This window comes from Micropterus dolomieu, linkage group LG07 (assembly GCF_021292245.1).
Source record: "Micropterus dolomieu isolate WLL.071019.BEF.003 ecotype Adirondacks linkage group LG07, ASM2129224v1, whole genome shotgun sequence".
Classification (NCBI taxonomy): Eukaryota; Metazoa; Chordata; class Actinopteri; order Centrarchiformes; family Centrarchidae; genus Micropterus; species Micropterus dolomieu.
This window is the reverse complement of record NC_060156.1, coordinates 25,978,956-26,001,769: the sequence shown is the minus strand read 5'-3', so window position 1 is coordinate 26,001,769 and position 22,814 is coordinate 25,978,956. Positions and strand designations below refer to the sequence as shown.

The 22,814-nt window shown below is 40.7% G+C and overlaps 1 protein-coding gene across 1 annotated transcript in view; it reads left to right on the top strand.

Annotated features, from left to right (window-relative positions):
* The window catches only part of satb2 (SATB homeobox 2), a 43,177-nt gene extending 20,933 nt beyond the window's left edge, over nucleotides 1–22,244 (top strand). The window contains exons 8-13 of the mRNA XM_046054576.1: nucleotides 38–454; nucleotides 2,054–2,266; nucleotides 3,351–3,503; nucleotides 5,502–5,696; nucleotides 20,075–20,281; nucleotides 20,385–22,244. Coding sequence (XP_045910532.1) covers nucleotides 38–454; nucleotides 2,054–2,266; nucleotides 3,351–3,503; nucleotides 5,502–5,696; nucleotides 20,075–20,281; nucleotides 20,385–20,873 — 1,674 coding nt within the window. The 3' untranslated portion in view covers nucleotides 20,874–22,244. The remainder of the gene's footprint in view (nucleotides 1–37; nucleotides 455–2,053; nucleotides 2,267–3,350; nucleotides 3,504–5,501; nucleotides 5,697–20,074; nucleotides 20,282–20,384) is intronic.
* Nucleotides 22,245–22,814: the final 570 nt, after the last annotated feature.

Sequence of the window (22,814 nt, the reverse complement as noted above, 5' to 3'; positions counted from 1 at the left end):
GCCCTCCCAACCACCTCCCCCCCCTCCCCAACAACAGCCTTCACCCCATGGCCCCCTCCACCACAGCCCTCCTCTCCGTACGGGCCAGGTGCCTCCTCCGCCACCACCACCCCCGCCTGGAGCCCTGCAACCCTTGCTGGGGCCAGGTGGGCTGCTCTCCCCACAACTCTCCCCACAGCTGGTGCGTCAACAGCTCGCCATGGCTCACCTCATCAATCAGCAACTAGCCGTTAGCCGCCTGCTAGCCCATCAGCACCCCCAGGCCCTCAACCAGCAGTTCCTCAACCACCCGCCCATCCCTCGGGGTTCATCCAAAGTTGGCGGCGACCATCCCGGGAGCAACCCCTCGGCCGCTGAGGTCTCCTCTGAAATCTACCAGCAGGTCAGAGACGAGCTGAAGAGAGCTAGTGTCTCCCAGGCCGTGTTCGCCCGTGTGGCTTTCAACCGCACACAGGTAGGAAAACAGGACAGACTGTGGTCAAGAAGGTTAGGAGACAGTTGGGAAAGTGTGGTGGTAAAATGGTCAGAGGAAGAGGAAGAGCAAGGTGATGCGTCAAGGACAGGAGAGGATAGCTTCAGATGAAGATGGAGAAAATCAGAAAATGAATATATTGCATCCTGTGGTTGCCATTATATCAACCGAGACCAAGCTATCCGATCCCTACTGCTTATAGAGCTACATTTTCTCAGACTAAACGGTTCATAGTTCTTGTTCAACATACAGTATCAGGTGAGAGGGGATAATCGTCACATTTGATAGAAATAAATGGAAATAGACGCCACTGATAGACTGTAATATTTCACACAGCATTTGGCTAATTTTGTGGTCACCCGTCTCGTGTTATTTTCTGTGGGATTAGTGGAAGCATGGCAGGGTAGCTTGCTGGGTCATTGAGTCTCCTTCTCCGCCCTCGCAGCAGCACAAACACCTGATGCATTCAGGCTGTGCTAAACTGGTTACTACACGCCCCATTAGATCAATGTAATGGGAGGCGGCTCATAGACCTACTGGTGTAGAGGCCAGGTGTGTTTTAGTGATTTTTGCATGTGTGTGTCTCTGTGTGATGATTTTGTGAGAGTGTCCAACACAGCTACTAATAATGTCAAATAATCTCAGGTTCGTCGTTTTCAGTTTTTACCAACTTTTACCAAACAATAGCATTAATTATTTTAAAATAAGCAGGTCAAAGCAGTGGTGCAACATAAGTAAATTAATTTACTCAAGTACAAACTTGTGGTACTTGTACTTTACTTAAGGATTTGGTTTTCATGTCATTTTATAGTTGTACTATTACTACATTTAAGAGGGATATATTGTACTTTTTACTCCACTACAATTATTTGACAGCATTTAACCAGGACCAGTTACTTCACACATTACATTTTCTTAACCTAAAAGAGATTTTAAGATGAGATGCTTTGCTATGAAATAAACTACCCAGAAGTATATTCAGGTTAGCTGAAACAATTAGTCGACTGACAGACAATTAATTGGCAACTATTATCTTATCTTATATATTTAGATATAATCATCTAAACCACTTTTCAGGCAAACATTTAATGGTTCCAGCTTCTCAAATGTGAGGATTTCCTGCATTTCCCTTTAATTATTGTCATAATTTTGAAGTTTGGGTTATTGGTTGGACACAGCAAACAATATGAAGGTGTCATTTTTGGGCTCTGGGTAATTGTGATGGCATTTCTTACTCTTTTCAGGTTTGCTTTTTACAAACAAAACAATTTGATTCGATCAATGGAGAAAGTAATCCACATATTATGTGAGAAAGTGTAAATAAGAAGACAATGGAATACAATCCCTTTATGTAAAAAATGGTTTGCACCGCGTTTTAACAATCACAATAAAGATAAAATATCTATTTCCCAAGTCAAGCAACGGCAAATACCCAAGTATCTCACATTTAGAAGAAAACATGCTTTGGGTTAATCCACTTGCATATTAGTTTGTATATTAGTGGTTTGAAGTTGGTAATTAGGGAGACTTTGTAACCTTCTGGCAAATTTAACAGTGCAAATGTGTGTCTTCATTGTGCAGGGCTTGCTGTCAGAGATCCTGCGGAAGGAGGAGGACCCCCGCACAGCCTCGCAGTCTCTGCTCGTGAATCTGAAAGCGATGCAGAACTTCCTCAACCTGCCTGAGAGCGAGAGAGACCGAATCTACCAGGAGGAGAGAGAGCGCACCATGAACCCTTCGGTTGGTCTTCCTGCCTCCAACTCCTCCAGCCCCGGTGCTCCACGCCTCTCACAGGTTAGTCTACCGTGTAGTCAGATGTGCTTACAGTGTGTTCTCACACTGAGCAATAGATGTTTCTACAACAGGATTTTTTGTAGGAACAACAAAAAGAGCTTTCCGTGATGACTGCATGTGTAATCATAGCGATAAAAACATTTGATCGCAACATGCCATGTGTCTTGTGTGTGTGTGTGTGTGTGTGCATAGAAAGTGTGGGAGAGGAGCCTGGATGACCAGATAACCCCTGATACCTGGGCCTCCATCTGGAAGAACAAGACTAAGATCTCTAACTCGGTGAGTTATCTACAATCTACAACTTGCCCTCACAAAGTATTTTGCAGCACGTCATGTACTGTGTCTTAAAAACAAATGCTGGGATTTGAGTTTTTATCTTAAACAAATTCCATTTATAACGGAAAAACTGCTTCAAAGCTATCATGTCAGCACATTGTAAACATAAAGGACATTATACAGTATTTGAACATTTCTTTATATCTTCACATAACAATTTAACAACATCAGTGATAAGAACTTCTCTGTAATGTCAGGGCAAATGGCCATTCATGGCTCTGGCTGAATTTGTGTGCTATTCTTATTATGTCTATGTAAAATTATCTCAGCATCGTTTACACTGAGGGAATGTAAGCTAGCTGGTCTGTACATGTCTTGTGGACAACTTCAAACACTGTGTATACAAGCTTTCTGAGAGCCAATACATGTTCATTCAAACAGAAACAACAAAGAAAGACAAAAGAGAAGGACTTAATGACTTTGATCTGTAAACATAATTCATGTGGAGACGTGCACCGCAGATGTGCAGCTGATGCTCATACAGGGAACACAGCATGTCTGTTCTCAGAGCAGCTTGGCCTGATCATCAGCTGATAACCTTTCCTCATATGTATACGCAACATTTGCTTTTGTGGATAAATCTCTTAGTAGTTTAACAATATATATGAGTCCCAGATGGTTTGCCTTCATGATAATTCCTGTCATCCAAACTTATCTCATAGCTTCCCCTCGCGAAACATTAAGCCTTCAAAGTCTCTTTAATTTGTACTTACTCTGCATTACATCATGTGTTAATCCTCTGTCACAGCCAAAGCAGTCCTGCCCGGCACCTGACCTCCCGCTGAAGCTGGAGTCGCTGGTCAACATAACGTCAGGCATTTATGACGAAATTCAGCAGGAGATGAAGAGAGCCAAGGTGTCCCAAGCTCTGTTCGCAAAGGTGGCTGCCAACAAGAGCCAGGTGAGGGAATCACTGGGAAAAAGGTCATACTTTGCAGCTTTGCAGTCGTCAACCTGTATCACTTGTCACTTGGCTCATGATGAACAGTTCTGTATTGTTTAGTTTTTTCAGAGCGGCACAAGTTCAAGTTGTGATGGTTAAAATATTTTACACAAAGTTCTCCATTTATTTGTGGACTTTTTAAATTGTCATTTCACTTCAAGCGCATTAAAAATGTTACTTTGTTTGTTGGTTTAATTATTACCGTTAATAAAGTTCATTAGTGTCCCAGTAAGGAACGCTAGTGAGTCAGACCACAGTTGGTGAGGCAAATGTACTTGCACACAGTTCCTGAAGCTAACTTGGCTAGCAGGCCATCAACTGTACTCAAACAATAATAAATCCTTATCCAGCTGTGGAGCTCTAGAAACGTCACCAACTCTCAATGTTTTAGCAATGGCACCAAGTGAAGGAGGAGGATCATAAGGACAATGACATGGCTTGCACCCAGCCTTGCCAACCATGCAGCTTCTCTCCTCTGCTGCTTGTAGATACATAAACAAGGATATAAACACTTTAATATTTCCTGAAGCACATGCCAATCGCCCACATTCTGTCTAAACTTGAGGAGAGGAGACACAAGCTTGTTTCCCTCCTCAGGCTAAATGAGAGTGTGGCTGTGACAGGATGGACTACATTTGGGAGAAAACCTTAATCTTAAATATATTTTAAAAGAGAGCAAAACTCTCTTGTTGAACAGAAGCAATGAAAACACTACATCCTTTCATTTATATATATATATATGTATATAAAGTTTCAGTTAATTCATTGTGGACATTTATGCGGCTATATGTAAGTGTGAGAAAGGTAGTATGTAGAGGTGTATGCTTTCTGTGTACAGTGGATGCCTGTGTGTGCGTGTGTGTGTGTGTGTGTGTGTGTGTGTGTGTGCGGTTAGTGAGAGGTCCCCCAGGTTGGTGGGTCTGGGGGTGGCTGAGGGTCACGCCTCAGTGCACCCATCTGCTGCAGCTGGCCACAAGGACGGAGAGAGAGGAAGAGAGAGATGATCAGGCTATTAGTGGTGCATGCTGCCCGAGGTGGCTGGTTGAACATAACAGCTGGTGTCACAAACTGAACCAGTCTAGCAGATATAATTGAATCTTCTCCATCTCTCCTTCCCCCCATCTTCCTTTCCCACATTTACCCTGCACATTTACAACTTTTACAACTTTTTGCGAAATTTATTTCTGTTCTCACGTATTTATCTGCCTGCACTTACATTTTTCTTTGGCTGTGTTTGCATTCTGTCCTTCCTGTCATGTTCATTATTATCCTTCTCCTTCACCAAGTGGCGTTGCAACTTAAGTGAAAGGTGCTGACTCCACAACTGGAGATTGGCCTATAAAACGGAACAAACAAGGATGGCACACGACGATATACTTAGGGGAAAGAAGCCCCCGCCTTAAAAATATATTCATAACACAGGCTTATTGGAATAGTCTGACATTTGGGGAAATTCGGGGAAACATTTCTGGCCAAGTGTTAAAACAGAAGATCAATACCGCTGTGCAGTAAATATGAAGCTACATCCAGCAGTAGGTTAGCTTAGCTTAGCATATGAACTGGAAACAGGGTGAAACACACGTTAATGTAAAGACTACATGATGTCACTGCATGGGGCCAAAGATTTATCCTGCACATAACCCCACATAAATCCACAATTTATTGTTTTTAGACATATAACAACTTAATTGGTGACCTTTAGAGGTGCTGGCAGGTGGATGTTTTTACATTTGGCTAGCTGTTTTCAGGCCCCGTTTTCTTTATGCTAAACGAAGCTAACTGGCTGCTGGCTGTAGCCTTATATCTACTGTACAGACATGAGAGTTGTAACACCCTTCTCATCTAACTCTCAGCACAAAAGCAAATAAGCATACAAAATATGTAAGTATTCCTTTAACTGCCCAACTCCACCTCTTTCTTTAACCCCCACCTTCTTTCTCCATGTCTCTTCTCCAGGGTTGGCTGTGTGAGCTGCTTCGGTGGAAGGAGAACCCCAGCCCAGAGAACCGCACTCTGTGGGAGAACCTGTGCACCATCCGGAGGTTTCTGACCCTGCAGCAGGCCGACAGAGACCTGGCATACGAGGAGGAGTCAAGACACCATCACAACGAGAGGCTGCACACCGTCCTCCACCTGCCGCAGGACACACAGGTAAGAAACCAGACATTGGGATGAGTGTTAACAACTGGTGTTAGCATGCACTCCATATCTCCATGTTCGAATGGATGGATTATATTAACACCTGGCATTAAAATCCATCTCTGGTGTATGCATTGAAAACAGATTTCCCCGCACACGTCACCTCATCTCACAATATTTACATCTTTTGAAACTGACTGTAAACACCTCGTCTTGCTTCACCACCATGTACACATATCCCTTTTACCAGATCTGTTTGACCACTGTTTTCATTTTGGATCAGTGTAAAACAATCAGATTTTTCCATTAACATTGTCGTATGCAGATTGGATAATATGTTGTTGTCATCTTGTTTTCTTCTCCTGATCACCTTTAGTGGTGGTATGTCATCAAATCTGCAACTATCTTGAAGAAACAGTTAGATATTTTGTTTTTTAAAATCCGTAAAAATCCCAGAGTTTAACAATGACAATTCCCTTTTTTTACAGAGGGGTTATGTGCCAGACTATTTCTTGGCTCTTGGATCTTTCTATAGACTGTAGGATTCCTGGCAACTGGTCCCAGTGACACATAACTCCCAGTAAAACTACAACTTGTTTGTTTTACACTTCTAGTTTTGTACATATTAAACAAACAAGATATAACTTGTTAAGTAGTGATTTTTAGATAATTTTTTTTACGTCTGGACAGAGAAAGGCTAGCATTTTCCCCCTGTTTCCAGTCTTTGTGCTAAGCTATGCTAACCATCTGTTGTCTGTACTGCCTTATACTGAACAGACCGACATGAGAGTGGTATCAATCTTCCCATCTAAATCTCCCAGAGAAAGTGAATCATTTTATTTCACCTAAATGTTGACCTATTCCCTTAAACATATCCACTCTTTTTTTAACACAATTTTAACACACAGGACAGATGTTAGGTCAACAACTCCTCTATAATGAGCAGTATTCACCATCCACAAAAAAAAGCATAAAGTACATGTACAGACTACAAAAGTTAGTAATAGTACAAAATTATTAGCACCAAAATATAAGTCAAAGTCATTTAAAGTCAAAGTATTTATTGAGCAAAATGGCCAATTTTCTCATGTATGTTATATTACTAAAGTATAATTACTGACACCTGAATGTGTACATTAATTTAATGCTGCAACTGGTGAAGATGGAGTTTTTTTTCATTTCATTTCTTGTATTTGTTTATTTGACAGGGACAGTGCTCATTAATTAACAGCAAAGTAACTGTAAATGAGCCAGAGTTAGCTCAACAGGCTAATTTACATATGTTGTTCCTGGCCAGTTATTAAAAGGACAACCTAAAACATATACTGCTTGGTAGCTTGTGAATTTCACCAATAGCTCCACATATTTCTGACTTTACTGTTTGGTGGCTTGTTTTCATTGCTAAATCCTGCAACCAGCCTGACTGTTGTTGCTGTACATGGTGAATTTCTTGATTTAAAATTAATTATATTTATCCATAATAATACATCACAATTTATTCGTTCATTACATTTTGTATTATTAATCTGAATGTACAAAGTGACTAACATTATCAAATAAATGCAGTGGAGTAAAAAGTGCACTATTTCCCTCTGAGATGTAGTGGAGTAGAAGTATAAAATAGCAGAAAATAAGGTAAAGTAAAGTTCTTAAGTACAGTACTTGAGTAAATCTTAGTTAGTTACTTTCCACCTCTGCCTGTTATTTTTGAACATACTGTGTCATGTCAAAAAAGGATGAAACTGTGTTTCTCCACCCAGACCACACCCATCGTTATTAATTCCTTATTATATTCATTTGGTGTAAGTATGTCCCGTGCTGTTTGATCTAGTTGTGTGTGCGCATGTGTTTATGTGTCCATTCGTGCCCCAGTGGAACGAAGAGTAAACAGTGTTGCTGGGTGGTGTGGCACTGGAGGAAATACCCCATTAGTTTTTGAGGAAGGAGGCTGAGGCTGAATGAGGGCTGGGGGAGATCGATGCGGGAAACACACTGACATGTTGACTTCTTTCATTACTGTAACCCTCCCACTCGGACACACACACCGAACACTGTCTATCTGCCTGTCTGTCTCTCTCTTAGTCTCTTTATTACTCTTATTACTCGCTGTATAGATAATAACCTATCTGCTTTTGATTTTAAGTAGCAGACATTAAAAAATATTTTCACAATGTCTACATACAGAGTTTTGTTGGCTCTGTACTCCAGTACGAATCAATTCAATTCAAACAACTTTTTTTATCCCCGTAGGGCAATTTAGTTTTAGCCTACCAGTCGTATCAAACAAGACAAGAATCAATCAAGCATTCAGAACAGAGGTTTTATATTTTATTCATATGACATCCCATGATATTCATCCGCAGATTAACTCTTAAGCTAACATGGAGAACAATTCCATAACAACTGGCAATCTCTATCAGCTGATGAATATCATATGGTATGATAGAAAGCTCCAGAATAGCAATTAACTTGAGCAAGCTAGCTACTGTAGCTAACTGGCAGTGTCAAGGGGTCCTACAAATGCTTTTCTGGTCCAAGGAGTGTGGTCCTGAAAATGCAGCCTCCGGTACTGCAGCTACATACTGCTCTTTTCAGTCTTTATCTTAAGATAAGCTAACTGCCTGCTGGCTCAAGCTTAATTTAGACAGATCTGAGAGTGATATTGATCTTCTCATCATTTGCAAGTTGCAGTTTCTTTAACTATTCTTATGAATCTAATGTGCTGCGAGTCCAGAGCAAATTACATACCACATATAGTATACCATCTGCCATAAATAAAAAAAAAAGCTAATGTTGAAACTTCCCATTGAGCATCTTGACACAAATCCTGGGTTGTCTTGTGGCTCCACCCACTTCCTACTCCCCCACCAACTCTTCCCATTCAGAGCTCTGTATTAAAGGCTGATGGGAAGACGGGGAGGAAGCTGTGGTGGCACCATTAACACATTCCTCTGCTCCTCTCACACTCTCAGCAAAGACTAAAAATAAAGTTTACCCTCATAACGCCCTTGTTGTTAACCCTACCGCCACCCCTCACCCACCTCGAGAGACACAGGGAGATGAACTGTGGTGAAACACTGGTGATTTATTAATGGAGAAATGAGGTGTGTATATGTGTGTATAAATACGTGTGTGTTCGTGATGATGTCTTCAGACCCCTCCTCCGTCCCAGATGAAGCCCGAACCAACCTCAGGCTCCAGCCAGCCTGCCACCACAGACCACACATGTGTCCCATCTGCCACACATGCACATACACCATCTCACACTGACAGTTGGTAATGTGAGCACTCTTTTGTGTTGTGGACAATGAGAGGGTCTCTAAAACTGTAACAACCAACCACAGAATACACATGAAAAATGAATGTGGCACTGAGGCATAGCTGTGCAGTTAAGCCACACACCAGTGATATGTGTGTGTATTTGTGTGTGTGTCTGTTTGGACTGGACTGTATTTACAGTAGCGTGATCCATTTCTGTATGTTGGGGGCTCTGGGAGATCTCTCTCAGTGTGCCTATTAAGTCTGCAGGTGTTGTTTGTGTGTGTCGGTGTGTGCGTGTCAGTAACCTCAGCAGCATCACATTTCTTCATGACTGACACGGTCCTGGGGCTCGCTCCGCAGCTCGGCTTTAGCAGTTAAGTGCGTCCCATAGCTAATTTGGCAGAGTCTGCCCTTATAAATAATTTCTTGATTGTTTTTGCTAAATTGATTTCTGGTGCAAGTCTAGGGGTGTTTACTTGTGTGTATGTATGACCGCTCACCGTGGCTGAGACCCCAGGAGTGGTGGACTAGAACAAGAAGTAACAACCGCCGCACCCCTCCTCCTCTCTCGTCTCACTTCAGTCCGAAGGTGCTTTACTGGCATCACATATGAAAGGTCCTTATTGCCAAAACAGCAACAAATCGCACTGTGTCAACACCATGAAAAACTCCATAAATAGATCTGGGGCAGATTTAAACAAGAGTGGGCAAAATTGGCGCGGCAGAAACTGAGGTTTTTGACTTTTACAATGCCTGTACTCCCTTATATGCGTCAACGCTGCACTTCCCATAATGCAACTCGATAGTGTCTCTTCATTAGACCCTCACTGCCTGGTAAACGCCCATGTCTTTTAAACTCCAGTCTGAAATCTTCAAGCCCAGGGCAAGATAATCCTAATGACATAATCAGGTATTACTTTCTCAGAGTTTGGTAAGTTTCCATTAGAGAAATCATACAAATGTTTACATCAGCCAAGTGGTGCTTCCCGCGATGAGTAAACTGATCTTTATGTGTAAAATCAGTGAAGTGCTCTTTAAAAGATCACATGGTTCTCTGTAGCCTGGAGACGAAGAAAAAAACAACGAACTCTTGGCAAAAAATCTTTTTAAAAATCCCAGCAATTTTACTTTAAATGTATAAACAATGTGTTATTAGTAAGACCTCAGCTTTTCCTAAGTCAAAATGTCTGCATTGAAAAAGGCCTGTTAGATTTAACATTTGTTGATTGCCTTTTATTGTGCAGGTTGCCCATTTATTCTGACTTTAGAGGTTTAATTCCAGGGTCCTTGTGTCACATTGTTCCTGAGTAAGACACTGAATCTCCCAATTGCTCCCAAAAATACAAGTCACATTGGACAAAAGTGTCTGGTTTCACATTTCCACTGAACATCCAGAGTCAATTTCATATCTAGATCACTTTGTAAAGATTTAATGCACATTTATTGTGAACTAAAACCACTGGGACTTTATTATGATAAACATGGACACTCAATACAAGAGCACCAAATGTGTATTAATCCACTGCTGAAAACGGTGAGTAACATTTGCAAAAAACCACAGTGTCCACCTGTTTTAGGAAATCAAATGATTTAACCTTTAATTTACCTAAAAAAATGTAACTTTATGTTTGTGACTCATTTTCAAACATTTACGCTTTCAGTAGGAACCAATGAGCTTAACATCGACAGGGTAGGAAGTCAGAAAATGACTGTGACAGACTAGTGCACACTTGGTTTTGGTCTTTTGGTTTGGATTTGTTGACTCTGGAGTTGGGCTGGACGATATAGCCAAAAATGTTATCACGATAAAAAGTTTCATATAATTATCACAATAAGTATCAAATCGTTATTTCTTTTGAGTTTAAAGGCTAATTTTGGTGGTTTAAACTCTTCTTTATGGTCAACACTTGATGATAAACAGTGGATCACTTCACAAATCTGATGTAAAACATTCAAAACAATTATGATAAAATCTTTGTCAACAAACATGCATGAGTAAATTTGTGTATGATTTTAGTAAATAAAACATTTATTGAATATTTATTGAACATTTGTTGGATTGTTGTTGAATAAAATTATATCGCAATAATTATTGTTATTGTTTTATTGTCCAGCCCTACTCTGGAGATAATCTCCTTAAAAACTGATCACTGACTACTAAAGAAAAATGTCTCCCCAAGTCCAAAGCACTACAAACTTCACCTCAAGCTCATCTTCCATCATGCTAGTGCTAATGCAACTGAGTGAGGAAAGTAAAATCAAACATAATGTACAGTATAAAGTACATACGGTCACAATTACAGATTTTAGTCTGAAATCAAAGATAGATCTGGATACCAGAGATGCTCACAAGTCTCTGAGCTAGAGTCCAAGTCTCTCGTGGTTATTACGAATGCTGTATCACCTGCTGCGTTCAATCCAGGCTGCTTTTAACACTGCATAGCTATAAGGAATTCTGTAACTGTAACCTGTTTTTCATTTACAGAGCACAACCTTGTAATTTGCAATACAATTAACGACAACTTACTAACTACTGTAAGTCAACATTAACCACAGGCTTTCAAACCCAGTGTAACGTTAACTAAATAAAACTGTAACATTACATGATCAACAATAAACCTGTAACCTGTTTTTCACAGAGCGCAACCATGTAATGTGCAATGACATCAATGACAGCTTATAAACTACTGTAAGTCACACATTCCCCAGACTCTCAAACCAGTGTAACGTTAACTAAATAAAACGGTAATGTTACATGATCAACGATAAACCTATTGCCTGTTTTTCACTTACAGAGCACAACCATGTAGCCTAATGGACAATGCCTCTACAACTAATCACAGGTTATAAACTACTGTAAGTCAACACACCCCCAGACTCTCAAACCAGTGCAATGTTATGGCCTAACTAAATAAAACTGTAACGTTACATGATCAACAATAAACTTGTAGCCTGTTTGCAGTCACCGTTAATAGTTAACGTGATGGCAGCCAGCAGGACGTAAATGATTATGTTAATCGACCACCACAAGTTTGGAAAGCAAACGCTAAACGCTCATTCATCTTTTCATAACGAACGACACAACGAGTTAACCTCCGGTAGGTCGTAGCTACAACAAGCAGCAAGCTAACGTTAGATGGCAATGCTGAGCTAGACATGTTTACCCACCACAGGTTACTAACCTATTTTGCGTTTAGCTCTTCTTTGTTTAGGCCTTGTTGTATGAAGTTTTAAAGCCAAAGTTTATTATGAATGGCACAACAGCTGCCGGTGTTTGTTGTCCTCTCACATGTGGCCGCGCGCGCAGCTGATCCTTAGTACGTGTTATGCAGGCAGGTTATGGGTAACGCATGGAGGGGAATAACAGCAAGCTCATCAGACGTTTCCTAAAAATAAACATTGCTCACAAGTCCCGCACCTCGAGTCCGAGTCAAGTCTGAAGTCTTTTGAGGACGAGTCTCATGTCGTGTCTGAAGTCACTGTGTTTGACACTGAGTCCAAGTCTCAAACTCGAGTCCCTATCTTTGCTGGATACAAACATAACATTAAAAGGATTAATAGTATCATTAATTATAAATAGATATTTTTTTGTGTTGAAGGTCATACCAAATAAATTCTATTAATTATATTCTATTAATTAATTATTAAAATCATTCCTCTTTGTCATTGTGAAAATTTTCTGTGGTTTCTCCCAAGATATATATTATTTTTGACATTTAGGGAAAGATAGACAAAGCTTCAAAATTAGTGTGTATTCTTCACTTATTCACAGAGGAAGTAGCTGCCTTTCTCTCTCCCCCTCTCTCTCCAGTGCATCCCGGTGGCCTCTTATTCACTGTTGCAGGGTGGAGTTTGGGCTTTTTGGCAAACCACAATTAAGTTAATTGTTTAATTGCAGATAAATGGAATGAATACCACACACACAGTTTGAATGAAAGAAAATATGCAACAATGCAAGTGCAGGCACACACACACACACATACACACACATATATGACCACACACACACATACTCCCTGCTGCACTCCCAGCTAGCCTCAATAACATTACGTGGATACAGTTTTTCATCAAATTATTTCACCAAAAAAAGTGCAGTGACTCATGTACTCCAGTCCTTATGAATCGCAACAAGACACTTATTAAAATGTAAGAGTGAAGGAGACAGACAGACAGACAGATGGAGAGAGAGAAAAAGAAAATTTAAAAAAAACACACTGATTAACAGGAAAGGTGAAGTCATGCACAAAACTAACGGAAAAGTGATTTTTTTCCCCCTTCATTACATATTTATCTCTGTGTTAATGGTGTCTCTGGTGGTCCCACACTGCCCCCCTCCACCCACACCAAAACATAGACAGAGAGAGTTAGGGGCCCTGGAGGACCAGAGCTCATTAAGAAGAAGATGAATATTTCATGTTCTATAATTCTTTCATAGTTGTGTGCCGTAATTTGCCTTGATTTACGTTTAAAAGAAAACTTTTTATTTTACTGCAGTGCACTCACAACGTTGCCAGGAGAGAGTGAGAGACACACACACACACACACAGATACAGAGAGAGAGAGAGAGAGAGAGACAGACACACACACACACACAGAGAGAGAGAGAGAGACAGAGAGAGAGAGAGAGAGAGAGAGAGGGAAAGAGTGAGACAGAGGGAAGGAAAAAAAATACGTTTTTCAGGAATATTGAATCATGCCATGAGAAGAGCTGCTCTAGCCGCTGGGCTCCAGCGCTTGTGGTTTTGGGAGAGCAGGACTGTATTGTGTTGCTCTGAAGTGACATGTAGTCTGTTCCAAAGTGTAACGGTCAGAGATGGGTGGAGTAAAAAGCAGCAAGGGAGGGAATAGGGTGAAAAGGGCCAAATAGACTGTAAACGTCTATTGACAGTAGCTACTAAGTTTTGACTTGTTCAGAAAATGAATTGCATAAATGTAGGGCTGACCCCGAATAGTTGAAGATTGGATGCTTCGTGTATGAGTCTGATTTGACTGTCAGTCTCACAGTCGAAGCTTCGTAAACAAGGATCATGCCATTTTGGCAATATGGGGGTGCTCAACGTCTGATTTTACATAGAACTACCAATTTTCTCCCAATAAGTTAATATACTGCCATTTATAATATACATTTCAACACATAATGCTGTAAAGAAAAAAGAAAAAAGCTGCAAGTGCATGCAGTTGTCGTCTGTGCAGCATGCACGCAAAACTCTGCACAAGACGGTGAGCAGGCGAGCAGAGAGAAAATGGTCAACAATAAGCCTCAGTTTAGCTGGAAATGTACAGTGTAAGTTACACTGACTAATTAACAGACTGCAACTCTGCAGCTTCTCAAGATTAAAGCGGAGCTACCCTTTGTAACCCAAACCCACCCCGCCGGCTCGCAGTCTACATGATTCGACTATCAGCCGACTATAGGCAAGACATGACAATTCTGATTAGACTATGTAAATCCTTAGTCGGGGACAGCCCTACATGAAGTCCGACTTGTGCTGTTCAATGAATATTTCTTTGACAAGAAGAATTTTATGTGAAATATCTGGAAAAATAGTCCAGGTACTTAGGTAAAAGCCACTATCACTATTTAAACAATGCTGCACTAGTCCTAGAGTCCTACAAGTACATGTAGTAAATGTAGTTGGGTTAAAAAGGTAAAAGTAGGAAACTAACCTCTTTATTAGCCTTGACCACAATCTTTTCCGAACCTTAACTAACGCTGTAGGTCTTCTTTAGCTGTGATCATGATCTTTCCCTAACCTTAACTAACAATGCAGGTCTTCTTTTAGCCGTGACCAAGATATTTCCCGAACCTTAACTAACACTGTAGGTCTTATTTTAGCCGGGACCACGATCTTTCCCTTAAACAAGTGGTTGTTTAAACCAAACCACCATATTTCCCTAGCTTTACCGAAGCAGTTATTATCCCTAAACCAAACCTTAACCATGGAGGTGGCAGATCAGAAAACAGCCATAAGAATAATTTTGTGATAGTCAGCTATTTCGGAATGAAGTGAAAAACAATGTCGTGCTGATAGGGGTGCCGGATCAGGAAATGGACATATGGGTCATTTTGGACTGACAAACAACCCTTTTTTCTCATTTAGTTTAGACGAATGGCAGGGGCTGCGAGTCACCCTTTGGCTACATTTCTAAATAATTGTCCCTGGGGTGTAAGTCTACTCTCCATGACATATTACTTTTCAGTTTTAAATCATACATACTGAAAGGAGCAGGTCTGTTTAATGATTATCACCAGGATTTTATGCTCCCACACACCCAAAGGTCGCGTTGCCTTCTGTAAGAAGACTGATTACCACTAGTCATTTTGCAAAATGGAAAATAAGCACAAAAAATGAATAGCTAATTATGCACCAGGTTCCACATTTTTGCACCATTATTTTTGCACCCATTTACTGCAGCTTTATGTGCACGAATTCAGACTTGTGAATTACTTATTTCCTTAAAATCTGATTTAGAGGAATTTCTCACCTAATGCATCTTTTGAAGAAATACCCAAGACTGCAACAGACAATATCTACTGACTACTGACAGACAGACGGTAGAGGTCGAACAGCACAAGCCAAATAGACACAGGAAGTGAAAGGAGCCTTACTTAGCTGGGACTAAAGGTGTGAAATGTGGGGAGAACAGCAGTGAGAAGGAGTGGGATGGAGTTGGAGGACATTGGGAGGTGGGGGTGGGGGCTCCTGACATCTACCAGTTCAGGGCTGATTTGGATGTGGACTCATGTTGGCTTGGCAGAGGCCCACTTCATTAGTGTCCTGATGCATTAGACTTGAGGGGGAGAGGGAGGCGGTGGAAAGAGAAAGTGTAGTAGAATAGAAGAAGGGAAGCAAAAAAGCAGCAGCAAAGGGAGAAAAACGTAAGGTATGAAAGAAGCACAGAAGAAATAGTATGACTACTTGAAGGATGAGAGAAACGAGGAGTCTTCGCTGGAGGAGCTAACTGTGCGTTTGGCTCTGCTCTCTAACATCATCATTAGTGCATGAGGAAGACCAGGCCCCGCCATTGGTGCATGCATGCGTGTGTGTGTGTGTGCGGCGATTGATCCAGGAGTTCTTGCTGTCAGCCCAAATAAGCATAGAAATAGTGAAGGTCTGTGAATAGTGGGGGGGTTTGGGGTGGTTAGGGTTGTTGGTGCAGGTCGGAAGCAGTAGGTTTCGCAATTCCCTCCATGATTTACCCTCAATTTAGTTATTAAGTGTCTCAGTAAACTTGTATGGGGGATGTTTGTGGCTGTGTGGTCCTCATTAAGGCAGGGGTAAATATCTTTTTCTCTGGTCTGGTCTCACTCTCTCTGTTATTGGTTTTCCAGCATTCTTACAGTCTTTTCTTAATATCAAACACTGTCACTTTGCGTGAAAGAAAAAGGAAAAAACCTACTGAATTCCTGTAAATTGGTCACCCCACCCCCCTCCCTGAAAATAAAGCCCCTGCCAATGAAATTGGAGCAATTTCATGGTCTGGCCTGCCCTCAATATTATTTAAGTAATACCCTGTTATTATTGAAGAGAGGGAGAGAAAAGTGAATGACTATTATCTTTATGTGGGTCCTTTAATTTTAATGTGCCACAGATTTATAGCTGGGCATTCCAGTGGGGAGGCCCCTCCCTGCTCTTAAAGCAAGCGGGCGGGACACGACCGCAACGCTCTCACAACAGCCACTACCTTCTGACAAACAACCAAAGTCCTCACTTTCCCTCCCAACACTTCATTCTGCCCTCCTCACTGCTGTCAAATACCCCTCCCTCTGGTCCTGACAGCCAGAGGATCCCTCTCTGAGAGCTCCACCCATCAAATTAACAAACACATATCTACACCTTCTCTCATTGTCTCTATTTATAATCCCTATTTTTTTCTTTATCACTTTCCTAGCCATTCTCATGTGTAGTTTTTTGCTGCTGAACATTGAGCTCTTTGTGCCAAACTGTCATAACCTGGATTATCGGAAAATCTGAGTTCATAAAAATCAAGATACACTCATCTGAAATACATCCTGTTCCAGTGTAAATTTGTCATCTGCCTCACCAGCAGTGGTAAGACTAAACATTTTTAGCCCTGAGTTTGGTTTCTCAGGCTGTGTTTCACTCAGACTGCATACAACTCATTCCATCTTTGCTCAGAGATAAATCAAACAGATCAAATCAATAACCAGGCAGTTTGTTTCACTGGCAAGCATTTATAAGAAAGCTATAATTGTTGTTTTCCAGGTGACAGTGTATAAAATACATCTAAAAATAAAATGAGAATGAAAATCAACAATTGCTACTATAAGCTTCTAAGCTTCTAATATGAATAATTATAGCCCTATTTCTATTATCTGCACCACTGCCAAAATATTTGAGAAAATTATTTTTAATCAATTATCAAAATTCATTATTCAGAATAACATCTTATCCCCATATCAATCTGGCTTTAGACCTAATTTTTCCACCACCACAGCTTTATTGAAGTTCACCAATGACGTTTTCTCCGTCTTCCATAAGGGACAGCTAACTGGTGCTATTTTTAACGACCTTTCCAAAGCTTTTGATATGGTGGATCATTACATTCTCCTTGACAAGATTTATGCAATAGGTTTGAATCAAAGTGCTATGTTATGGTTTAATTCTTATCTTCATAACAGACCGCAGTGTGTTGCTTTTCAAGGTTCACTGTCTGATTATTTATTGGTTGATAAGGGGGTTCCTCAAGGTTCCACTCTAGGACGATTTTCATTAATGATTTATCGCACATTTGCTCCATCTGTAAGGTTCATCTTTATGCTGATGATACCGTAATTTACACTGCTGACTGATATTCACTGTATCCAGAACAGGTTACAAGCTGACTTTATTATGACTCAAAAATGGCTTCACAATAACAAATTTTTGTTGAACATGGAAAAGTCCTGTTTTATGTTGTTTAGGACGAGGCACAGACGGCCTTGTACTCTTAACTTGCAACTTTATTTCGAAGATGAGTCTTCCATGGTGAAATTGGAAAAATTTAAGTACCTTGGACTGTGAATTGATTCTGAGCTTACCTTTAAACCTTAATTTCTCAGTTGATATTGCCCTTTATTGACTACGCTGAAGTCATCTACATGAACACTAGTGACTCTGTTCTTAAGCCACTTAATGTTGTCTTTAACTCTCTGTGTAGATTTGTTCTGAGGTGTTTAATACTCATCATTGTGTAATATATGCATCACCAAATTGGCTTCAGCTTAATTCAAGGAGAGACTTCCATTGGTTCCTATTTATTTTCAAATGTGCCTACTTCGATTGTCCTCCATATCTGAAAGAACTCTTTGTTCCTTCTAGTTCTATGTATCCACTTAGAGATATGCAATATCTCGTCTTTACTGTACCAGGAATCTTTTCAGCTGCTGGATGTAAAGCTTTTCATTATAAAGCTACTTCTGATTGGAACAATCTCCCTCTGTCCTTGAGATCCATCTCATCTTTTTGGAGATTTAGGTTATCTATATTTCAATATCTTAACAATGTGTGTACATGTTATTGATGCTGGGCTAAACAATATTGCTTGTAATAGTATTTTGCTTCACGTAATTGTTTAATGGATTTACCTCCTGTGGATTCAACCTCTGTTTTTCTTATGTGATACCTTTTCGCATTGAATCTCTTATGTATTATGGTTTCCAATTGTGTAATGAGGTAAATGGGATGTACTAGCTTGCTATAACATGTCTGAGCTATGATGTTTTGAGCATTTGTTTTTTTTTTTTTTTTTCTTTGTTTGTTTTTGTTTTTCCTGTTGTATTATGTATATGTGTATTTGGACCCTCTTGAAAATGAGATGCTGCATCTCAAGGGGCTATCCATCAATAAATTGAAATTGAAATTGAAATTGAAGTCAGTAAAGGAAAAAGACAGTGCTCTTGATAAAACAATTCCTAGTTGGTCGATAATAGTATTTGATTTAGGTATTTTAATCATTTGTTTTTCCCACCAAATTTGCATAGAAACATTATTTCCCCAACGCTGCATCTATAGACATCTATCTAGCAGAATTAGGAACTAACAATTTAAGACCAAAATATATTGTATATATATAATACGCTGAATAACGATCAAACAAAGTAAGATAGACTAGAGTTCCTAATTGACTCAAATCCAGTTTCTATTGTTACAAGAAAGAGAATAATTGATCAGACATGTAATGACAGCAACAATAAACAAAAATAATTAGTGAAGATCCCTAAGGATTGATTCTTGAGCATTTTCTATTCAAACTCTACATGTTCCCATTAGCACAAATTTGTAATATGCAGAATATCCCGCAGCTTTCTATTAAATTTGGTGTTATTGTTTAATTATTTTGATTAACTCTATTTTATTATATTTCTAATTTCCATTGCCTTATAGAGGTTTTTACACACACTCTAGCAACAGTGTTGATTTTATAGATTCACAGAAACAGTTTCATTCACTCAACTTTTTCTCCATAGTTTGCATTTTCTTCTATCAAAGCTAGAACCACAGCAGTTGTTACTGATCGAATCCAAGTACTAATCCAAAATGATAATTACTTTGTCCTCTCTCACAGTGTAGAGGGAGCCTCTACACTCTGACCCTCTGAGGTTTTGAATGGGCTAGTTAAATAGTGATGGGGTGTAATAACTTTGTCAATAAGAGACTTCTGGCAGACAGGTGGTTGGCGTTTTACTAGAGCTAATCTTACACACATTAGGTCAAAGGTATACTGGACACAAACCAGTTTAAAAGCCCGCCTTCGAGCTGGTTAATAGACCGTGACACCCTGTGAGCTGTGAAACACTTGTTCTCACCCTCTGTTCACCCTGCAGCCCTGGCTACTGTGAGCTGGAGGGGGGGGACAGGTTACTGGTTGTTTTATAAGATGTGTTGCGTCATACATGGTTACTGTTGGTTTTAATATTTAGAACATAATATTTAATTTCTGATTAATTTAAAGAAGTACACAAATGCATGGTGAAATTATACAGGATTCAGATCAAATAGAATACATAAATGCTGACGTACTTGTTGGGAAATCAATTAGGTAATATGGTTGTAATTTCAGTATGTTGCTTTAAATGTATTCCTGCCAGCAGTCTAGATCAGGGGTCACTGTGCCCCATTAATCAGCTCTTTTGTCTTTCTCGCCAGGCACTCCACAGGCCACCTCCACCGCCGATGAAGGAGCACCGCCTGTCTCCAATGCGCGAGGAGCAGTCATCTGCCCCGGTGAACGAGGAGGGGTCACAGAATGTGGGAGCAGGAGCTGCAGGCGGATGTCCACCTGGCACTGTTGGCAATACTGGGAGCAACAAGAAGCCACGATCACGCACTAAGGTACAGTATTTTATTATACTTTCTCCTTTAGGACCATCATTTTGGCATATGGGTCAGCTGCTTTTAATTCATTTTCTCTATGTATCCTCCCTGTGCATTCTAGATTTCCCTGGAGGCCTTGGGTATCCTGCAAAGCTTCATCCAGGATGTTGGCCTGTACCCAGACCAGGAGGCCATTCACACCTTGTCAGCACAACTTGACCTGCCCAAACACACCATCATCAAGTTCTTCCAGAACCAGCGCTACCACGTAAAACATCACGGCCGCCTCAAAGAGCTGGGTGAGGGGGCCGCTGCCAGCGGAGGTGTGGATGTCAGCGAATACAGAGAAGAGGAGCTGCTTTCGGGCTCAGAGGACCCAGAGTCTAGTGAGGACGGAGCTGAGGACATCTACCAGTCTACAGAGGGGAATGGAGGGAGTACAGGGGGGCTGAACCAGCTTCCAGCCTCCTCCAGCTCCAACTCCAGCCAGTCAGGGACCAACGCTGCTCAGGAAGAAGGCAAGGACAAGGGGCATGGCCGGCCTGGTGGCTCTTTGGCCCCCGGGAGCTCCTCATCCAGTCCTAGAGAGCAGGCTGACTACCAGAGGTAGAGACTCACAAACAGAGACGAGGAGGAGGACCGAGAAAATGAGAGAGGGAGAGAAAACAAGATAAAGAAATGGTCTATGATAATGAAGCGAGGAACTGTTCATGAATTGATGGAGGGCAGCTGCAAAGAAACTGGGATGAAATACTGTACATCACTGAAACGACCAGACAGATTCTTTATAGTGACAGTCTAAGACAGACATCGAGTTGTGGAGTGATATTACCTCAGCAAAAGAGAGCAGGTTCACAGAGTGCTGTGACACAGCAGTGGTTGTGTAACTGTGAAAGAAAGTTTTTTTTTCCCAAAAACATTTAAATAATTCACTCGCTATCTTTCATTAACTGGTAAAGCTATTGCTGCTCATGCCTCCAACCGACAGACAGACACAAACACAAAACTAAATCTCCACTTGTCAACAGCCGAAATCATCACAGAACTTTCTCCTAATCAAGACACTTGGCAGAAAAGACACGCGGATTGGGCCAGAAATATCTCTCATTCTTTATCTCTGAAGTTTGAGTGCAGTCACATAAGACATACTCTCTACATGCTGGGCTGAATTTGCCCCGCTGAGTGACGTTTATAGACTGGATCCCGGGGCCTTCCGAGACCTCTACAATCCTATATATCCTCAGGACACACACTGATGTTGCTAATGCTGTTGCCTGCCTGAGAGCGTGGATAGTTGGCATTCGCTCTTCTTCTACTCTGCTTCAATTCACTGTGGAAAAAGGAAATTACCACCCCCCATCCTGCCCTCGCCTCACCATCACACTCCACAATCACTACCAGTCCTATCTAGCACTTAACTTTTCACAAAGACACTGACATTTTGTGGATGTGATGTACTCTTGCCACCCTCCCTCCGTCCCTCCCTCCTCCGTCTCTCCTTCCAAGGCTCACAAACACTGTGAGGTTTAAAAATGACAGTGGACAGTTTGGCAGGAGGACAGTGGACAACATCAAGAGGATGTGGCGTGGAGGGACACTCGGTACCCACGACTCTGAACCCTTCCTGGCACCACCCATGTATGTGTGGCGAGAAAAATGTCAAAAAAGGAAGGACAGAGCGGAGATTCAGCAACCAAACAATCAGTCACTTTATGTGCGGTAGTCCACCCCTTCCACTCTTCCTCTCCTCTCTCCATCTCACTCTCTCCCCCTTTAAATCTCTCTAATTGGTGCCCACAGTCTTGTGTTTCACCACACCTACCCGCACTTAAACTTCACCGACCCTATTTATTGCTATCTTTATCCATGATTATTATTATTATCATTATTGTTATTATTGTTGTTATTATGGTTAGAATTGCTGTCATTGCGTGTTATTTTTAGTTTTTATTTCCATGGTTTTAAATATTGGTTTGTCAGAACTGGGCGGTTGTTTGGGTAACAAGAGACATTAAGAGTGCTCTGCCCTAAAATAAGAGGAAGAAAAGGAGTAGAGAGTGAAAGAAAATAAAAAGAAGCAGTTACTGAGTGTTGTTGGGTTAAAAAAAAAAGAAAGTCCTGTCCTGAAAGTCATATTTTTTATTGTCATGTTTCTCAAAAATAGTAGATGAGACTTGTTGAAAATTAGCGAAACTGTGCTATTTTGCTGCAGTTGATGACAATCTACTTTTTTGAGCCATTAAATAAAGGTGGCAGGTTTGACTCAGTTCTTCACTTTTGATGCCTGTAAATACCAAACATTGGATAATTTGTTATTGATATGCTTTTATATTTTATTTTGATGAGTGACTTTAAGTGTTTGAGCCAGTTTGGAGTACCAGTTTGTTTTTTTTTCTCCTTTGGACAGCTCAGTGAAATCAATTAATTTCAGTGTGTGCCAGGCAAATTTCCATTACAAGAGTATTTAAAAAGAATTCTGACTGTTTTGTTTGATGTCTGGTGCAGTTGTGTATACGGTATGTTTCAAAACAATATCTGAGAATGGATAGCG